We start from the raw sequence: 8013 nt of genomic DNA, 5'->3' as shown, positions 1-8013 counted from the left end.
ACCTTGGCTTCCTCCTTCACTGGAGCAAGCAAGCCTCCTGTTTGCTTCAGCTGCCTGGCTGCCAGCCGCCATCTTGGTTGGCAGTTAATTTGCAAATCTCACTGATTAGCCAATGGGAAGGGTAGTGAAGTTATGGTTAATTACCATGTTTCTCTATTATTAGATAGGATAATTTATGTAAAGAAATGCAGTTTTACAATTAAAATACATACCCGCTCAAACTAGGCTCACTAAATTCAATTGGGTTTATTGATGTTTTTAGGGAACCTGTTCTAATGAATGAATAAGACTGATTTTTACTCAGTATTAACAGTTGTGTGTAAATGGTACTTCTGTGCTACTGGAAGGACTAAGGACAATTTGTTCTCCTTAAGTATTATAAATATTCAACAGATTCTTGTTTGTATTACTCATTAGCTTTTTGTGTAAAAGAAGAGGGTTCACCCAGTAAAGATGAACAGTCGCTATAGTCCCATCCTGGTTAGTTAGGTTTTACTACATTTGGGGAATTTTATGCAGCTGGCAGGGCAATAGTTGTTCTTAGCCACAGCTCACAAAACCTCTACCATCCATTTCTGCACTTGCCAAATACCTAGTATCTTTACTAATGCTGTGAAGATAACAGTGTTTTCCACATATAATCTTCACTTTCTAGTAAACTTGGTTAACCTTAGGTCTTGGTTTGCCCAGAACAGTCCCCATCTATGCCTGTTTCCCTGGCATAATTATGAATACCACCCTCTGTCACTCTCAAAAGTGTCCCAGTTTGGATGATATGGTCACCTGAAGCAGACCACTTAAGAAGAAGTCTGATTTAAGGGTAAACCTAAAAGCCAAGGACCTATTCTCAAACCACTAGCAATACTCATGCAGTAAAGGTATGGGGATGAGAACAACAATGGGGGGATACTTTCCCAAAAATTAAGGAATATTTGGCATAATGCCAAACATTGTTATATGGGCATTTGGCAAGGACTGAAGCACTTAGCTTTTAAGCAAATTGTTCCAGATCAAACAACTAGTACGTGGTAGAGCTGGGATTTGAGCCCAAGCAGTGTGATTCTAGAGTTCAGATTTGTTGAGACATTCCCCAAAGAAAAGACATTAGAAAATGGTGTGAAAATGAGGGCCCGTCTGTTAAGTACAGTTGACGTATCAATAGGCAGACTGTGAAATGCACAAAAGAAGATGGCCAAAGGAGTAGGTACCTTTATAATATATTTGCTTTCCTGCTTCTGCCAGCAAGGCAGGAGAAATCAATGAAAGTGACACAGCCTAACCCGACCTGCTAGTTCAAAAACTACCTTTAGTAATAATGCCCAAGGTAAGTCAGTCAAGCAACTTGCTCAGTGGCACCACACACAGGAAAACTTTGGAGCCACGATTCAAGCTACTTCTTCTGAACTCAAGTACTCTGGCTGCAAATCCATTGTTTTGGAAAAGGTTTTCTTCCCAACGTAAGGACCGTATGGTTATCAAGCGTGTGGAAAACTGAGGTTAGGGACTTATGGCAAGGTTTGTGTTCTGTCTTAGTCAGAAACAAGGCTCCAGCCTCCCTGTGAGATTTGCTGCAGGAATATGCTGCCAATTACAAAGCCTCCTGCAACAGTTTATCTTTCACCATAGTTGAATCCTCTTGCCAACTGAGGATACTGTTTCCAGTTTAAAAGCAAAGTTCCCACATTGAAGTGTTCAGTTACATCTGAAAGAACACATAAAACAATATTTTTTCATGTCATCTGATTAGACTAGATTTTTGGGTGTCAGTTGGTCAACCTTACCCTCTCCCTTCCACTGCCTATCTAGTAAGGTTGAGGACAAGTCCCATTTCCTCCTTATAGCGCCCACCTGTCATGATCTCATCTTTCAATTATTTATTGTTTAAAGAATTACATAAATCTCATTTTTCCTCCATTGCCCTCTCCCCAGCCACTCCCAGCACCCAGTACATATGCTCACCCGACTAGCCTGTGTCCATTGGTTATGCTCATATGCATGCATACAAGTCCTTTGGCTGATCTCTTACCTCCCCTTCCCCTGCCTTCCCTCTTAGGTTGGACAGTCTGTCCGATGCTTCTATGACTCTGGCTCTATTTTTGTTCATCAGTTTAATGTTGTTCATTATATTCCACAAATGAGTGAGATCATGTGATAATTATTTTCTCTGACTGGCTTATTTCGCTTAGCATAATGTTCTCCAGTTCCAACCATGCTGCTGCGAATGGTAAGAGTTCCTTCTTTTTTACAGCAGCATAGTAACCCATTGAGCAGATGTACCAGTTTTTTAATCCACTCATCTGCTGATGGGCACATAGGCTAATTCCAAATCTTAGCTATTGTAAATTGTGCTGCTATCAATAGAGGGGTGCATATATGGTTTCTGATCAGTGTTTCTGATTTCTTAGGATATATTCCTAGAAGTTGGAACTCCCATCAGTCAATTCTTAAAGCCCAAGGGGCTTGTTCCCCTCTGTCTATAAACAGATGCATTTCTCCCTTGTCCTAAAAAAAACATTCCTGGGCTCTGACATCCCCCCAGGCTGATATACTACTTTTTTTCCACAATTTCTTCAAAGGCAACTACACTTGACAATGTTGTCCTCACTCTTGAACCCTCTGCAATCTGGCTTTCTCTCTACCTCTCTCTCTCTCTCTCTTTTTTTGTTCCATAGAGCACCAGTGAGCTCCCAATGACAAAAGGATTCTTTGACTCTTTTTCAATATATGACATTGTTATTACCTTTTCCTTATAACCCTGTCATCCCTTGATTTATATGAAACTTTACTATGCTAGTTATCACCTAACTATTCCTTTTTTGTCTCCTTTCTGGCATCTTTCCTCCTCCTAACCCCCGCAAACAGTCATTCTCAAAAATTACATTATCTTCCTAGCTCAAAGTTTCTCACCATGGTGTGGGGCAGGTTTTAAAAAGTGACACCTGATTGAGTTTTTTGTTTGTTTGTTTTTTAAGCTCACTCTGATGGCTGCTAAAAAGAATGAATTGAAAGTCAGCAGGAGTGGAATAGAAACTAGTCAGATATTGCTGAAGGTCCAGATGAGAGATTAGAGTTCCAGGGCTCAGATAGCAGCAGTGTGGATGAAGGGAAGTGGATGTATGTCATAAGTGTTTCCCTCCACGTCGTCCTGCGTGGTTCAGGGTTCGGGTCTGGAAGAGGAGCCGCACAACAAATGAAAAAGAAAAGACAGGAGATAATTTGGGAATATTGGGGGACCAGGCGGCAAGTCCAACTCAAGGGGAAGGACTTCCACTGTGCTCAGGCCTCACCAAGCTTTTTATAGTGAGCGGTAAACAAGGTAGTGGTTACCAAAGTTACACTGTTCTTGTGAATTTCACTTGTTTACACCATGGTTATACTTCCTGCACTTCCTCAGCCCATTAGCTTCCCAGATAAGATCTAGGGAGTGTTATAAGGTCAAGCCTAATTATGCTAAGAGGACTGTGCCCTCTAAGCTGGGACTTGTTTGTGACTTTGCCAACAGGTCAGTCCGAGGCTTAACACTATATCAGTTTCCCACAGATGTACAGTATTTAAGACATGTCTTGGAGGTGGAACCAATGTAAATTGTTGATGGATTAGACTTGAGAGTGAAGCAAAGAGCGAATACAAATAACTCCCAGGTTTCTGGCTTAGGCAACTTGATAGCTGTTGGTCTTGTTACTGAGCTGTGAAGGATGGGGAAAGGATGGGAAAGACTTGGATGGGGAAATCAGGAATTTGGTTTGAAAATGTTAAGTAAGATGTAACTGACATTCCAGTGTAGTTCTCTTAACTTCTCAGATAGTTCTCTTGACAATCTCAACCACTCATGACTTTAGCTGTCTCTTTCTTATTTAGGGAAAAAGGGGTTCAACACCTGCTTAACTTGTTGATTTATGAAATTCAACACTTTTAACATTTTTAAAATCTAACTCATGTTCATTCTGCTTTACCCTATGAGTTATCCCTCCGTGTTCTCTTCTGCGTTATATTGATACTACTAGACTCTTCACCAAGACTTTAAATTTAAGAGTTTTCACTGACTCTTTTCCATCTCTCTCTCATCAATATCCAAGTAGTAAGGAGGACCTATTGAACCTACCCTGTGCATTGTTTCTCCCTCTCTGCTCCCATTGCCCCTACCCTAGTTTAAATCATCATTACTTATTGTCTGGACCATTGTGACACTCTCCCTGCCTCTAGTCTTTCAATAGCTCATCTTTCCTACACACTACGGCTGTAGAAATCTTTTTTTTAAAAGATTTCTGTTTTAATATCTTCCCATTTTTCACAGGATGAGAAGTCTGTTTAGCCTGGCATTCAAAACCCTTCGTTATCCAGACCTTTCATCTAAACTACACTAGATACACTATTATTCTCCGTTGTATTTTCACTTATGTTGGTGATGCTAGTCTGCATGCCCTCCCCTGGTTCCCATCTTCAAGTAAATCTTGTCCATCTGCTAAGACCCCCCTCTAATGACACTGAATAAGAATCCCAGTTGCCATTTAAGTACCAGTTATCAAATACTTGATGCTTATTTATTAAGTAATCTAAGCATCCTATATTCATTATCTGACTCTGCGTTACATATGTTTTTGTGTGTATTTGTCTCATCACTATGAGCATGCAAATTTACTGAGAACAGATCAAATTGAATTCTTAGCTGTACCATACTTAGTTGATGTCAGCTAATATATATATTTTAATATATTTGACTGAATTTTGCAAATGTATTTGACTGAATTTGTGCAGAGCTTTGAACTAGTTGCTATGGGAAAGTATAAAAGAAGCTGGAGGGCTTACATTCTAGTTAAAGAACACATCACAGGAAAAAGAAACATTTGCAGAATACGAAGTATTGTGGGGATACTAAATGGACGAATAAACAAATTCAGATTTAACACAGTCATCCTTGGAGGAATCAAGTTTATACAGTAAAGGCTTCAATGTCAGGCAGACCTGGTTTTGAATTCCTGCTTTTCTAAGTAAAAGGGCGTATTACAACCTCCTTCATAGGACTGTTGTAAGGACAAAATGAGATAATATATACAAGTGCATATTGCAATGCTCAATAACTATTTAGAGATTAAAAAGCAAGGTAGATTTTTGAAGAAGGTATGGATATTGGGTTGTCTTAGGCGTGTTAGTAAGTCAGTTCAGGCTTCAGCATTGACCAGCTTGTATTAGTGCATAGGGTCCTCTAGGAACTTGGAAATACTGGTAATAATTCTAAAACTGCTTCAGAGTATTATTTAATGTGGACCCTCACATGAAACCTAAACAGTTTCCCTAACTATTCAACAGCTGCAAAAGCAAGGGGAGTTAAATCAGCAATCTCCAAACATTACAGAAAGTATCTGCTTACACCTTTGGTACACTCGAGTTTTTAAGGAGTAATTTGACATCATTGTTTGGAGTCTACCAAGCAATTTCCAGAGTACCAGGCAGCCTCTTGGGAAAGTGCCATCAGCTTTGCCAGAGTCAATTTGAGAGTGTTAACTCTTTTAAAAATTGATCACTTGTATCTATACATATGAGATTGTTAACTCTTAAAAACATGGATAGGTGATGAAAAGCAATGAGGCACAGAGGCACAGAAGTTATTGTGTAAACTTTTCAAACCCTTTGTAGCATTAATTGGTCCTCCACCAAAAAAAAGTCACTCTGGTAGCTGGGCGGTACTCTTGGTGGCCACATTGTGTCTGTCTTTAATTATATGGGTGTGTTTTTAGATCGAAACAATTCGTAAAGAGTTGAGGCTTTTTTTTTTTTTTTTTGCGCTAAAACTCAAATTCGCGGCTATTTTAGTAATTAACCCGGTTCTTCCGCTCCTCAAATTCCTCTAAACTACATCTCCCAGCATGCTCTGAAGCTCGTCTGACCTCATCTCAAATGGCCCCGTAGGGCAACAAGGATGGTTAGTTTTGACCGTGCTTATTTGTACCATAAAACATCGATCCTAATTGACAGTTATCTGGGCTTTATATCTGCCAACCTGCCAACCTTTTTTGAACTGTGGTCACTAAATGAAGAGGTTCTGGCCTGGGAAGGCCCATGCATTCCTTCAATTGGATGGAGAGCGAGGAAGTGACTGGCGATCTGGAGAATAGGAGGGAATGTTAACTAGGGAGCACCGCTGCAGCCGATCAGAGGAGCAGGAACCGGAGCCTGGGCTGAGTCCAAAAAAAGCCGGATCCGGATGGTGGCCCCATAACGGCTGGAAGTGGAAGATGGAGGAGCCAGAGGAGCCTGCGGACAGTGGGCATTCCCTACCCCCAGTTTACATCTACAGTCCCGAGTATGTCAGCATGTGCGACTCCCTGGCCAAAGTCCCCAAAAGGGTAAGAGAACTTGGGATGAAAGTCCGTGGGCTTTTGCGGTGGGGGTGGGGTTGGGGTTGGAGGGGTGGACGGGAGGTATTAGGAAGCGAAGAAAATACTGGGCTGGGGAAAATCTTCAGCAGTAATTTGGGCAGTTGTAAGAGGCGATGGAGGAAGTGTTCCCTTACAGTTTCCGAGGGTGCTGTGTTTATCAGTCGAGCGCCCAATGGACACATATGGGGGTGGGAGGGCCGGAGGAGGGTCTGACACTGATGGGTGGTGTCTCTACTGCAAGGGGTCCCTGAAGTGGTGGAGAAGCTGCAGGACAAAAGTGGTCCATCAGCTCCCTCAGGCCCCGTAGCTTTCTCCTTAGCGATTGGTATCTATATTGTCTGCAGTGCTTTGTAACTGTTAAGTAAAGCGAAAAGAGTGGGGCTAAAAGTTCGTTCCTTTGTTCAGGGTCATGAAGTCCACGCAATTTCTCGGAATTAAACATTAAGGGACTGTTTTCTGCTGTTTTCTTTTTGCTGATGTTTTTAGGCCAGTATGGTACATTCTTTGATTGAAGCATATGCACTGCATAAACAAATGAGGTAAGTTATCTTTCATGAACAAAGCCCTGAACCCAGGTGGTCCTGGCCTTAAAATCCTGCTTCACAGTGGGACTAATTAGGGAGAGAGTGGTGCTTCTTTTAAAGTTTTTTTTTTGTGATTCAGACGGTATATAATTTGCCTGTAAAAGCTCTTTAAGAATTAAGAAAACTTGAAAAAAATGCATGAAGCACTTATGATCCATTTCAAATAGGACTTGACTGCTGAGAGGGAAAGAATTCTGGTGAACACACAATATAATATACACATGATGTGTTGTAGAATTTTATACCTGAAACCTATATAATTTTTTTAAAGTTTGCTCTGAAAGAAGTAGAGCTTTTATTATTATTTTTTTATTGATTTCAGAGAGGAAGGAAAAAGGAGAGATAGAAATATCAGTGAGAGAGAATCATTGATTGGCTGCCTCCTGCACACCCCACACTGGGGATCAAGCCTGCAACCCAGGCATGTGCCCTGACTGGGAATCGAACCATGACCTCCTGGTTCATAGCTCCACGCTCAACCACTGAGCCACGCCAGCCGGGCAAAACCTATACAATTTTATTAACCAATGTCACCCCAGTAAATTCAATAAAAAATAAAAAGAAAGTCTCATAAGGATAGGTGCTTTGTGGAAATTTTGAGGTGAATACATTTGGGTACTAAAAAATAGGTGTTCAGCTAGGAGGTGTTCTGATTTGTTTTTTCCCCCTGAGCCAGATCTGAGGGTACAGGTTCAACTTAAGACTTTTAGGCACACCATAACCGCCACCAAACTTTAATTAGTGAGCCTGGAGACAAGTCAAAACCAAAGAAAACTCCTGTGACCAGACACAGAGCTAAGTGCATTTAAAAAAAAAAAAGTCATTTGGGTACTAAAAAATAGGTGTTCAGCTAGGAGGTGTTCTGATTTGTTTTTTCCCCCTGAGCCAGATCTGAGGGTACAGGTTCAACTTAAGACTTTTAGGCACACCATAACCGCCACCAAACTTTAATTAGTGAGCCTGGAGACAAGTCAAAACCAAAGAAAACTCCTTTGACCAGACACAGAGCTAAGTGCATTTAAAAAAAAAAAAAGTGAACTCACTGTCATTTT

The 8013-nt window shown here is 40.9% G+C and overlaps 1 protein-coding gene across 1 annotated transcript in view; it reads left to right on the top strand.

Annotated features, from left to right (window-relative positions):
• The first annotated feature begins 5898 nt into the window (after positions 1-5898).
• The window catches only part of HDAC8 (histone deacetylase 8), an 8581-nt gene continuing 6466 nt past the window's right edge, over positions 5899-8013 (top strand). Inside the window, exons 1-2 of the mRNA XM_006764333.2 lie at positions 5899-6344; positions 6864-6916. Of these exons, the coding sequence (XP_006764396.1) occupies positions 6120-6344; positions 6864-6916 (278 nt within the window). The 5' untranslated portion in view covers positions 5899-6119. The remainder of the gene's footprint in view (positions 6345-6863; positions 6917-8013) is intronic.

The sequence above is a fragment of the Myotis davidii genome, unplaced genomic scaffold, assembly GCF_000327345.1.
Source record: "Myotis davidii unplaced genomic scaffold, ASM32734v1 scaffold481, whole genome shotgun sequence".
Taxonomy (NCBI): Eukaryota; Metazoa; Chordata; class Mammalia; order Chiroptera; family Vespertilionidae; genus Myotis; species Myotis davidii.
This window is presented reverse-complemented; position numbering and strand designations above follow the sequence as displayed.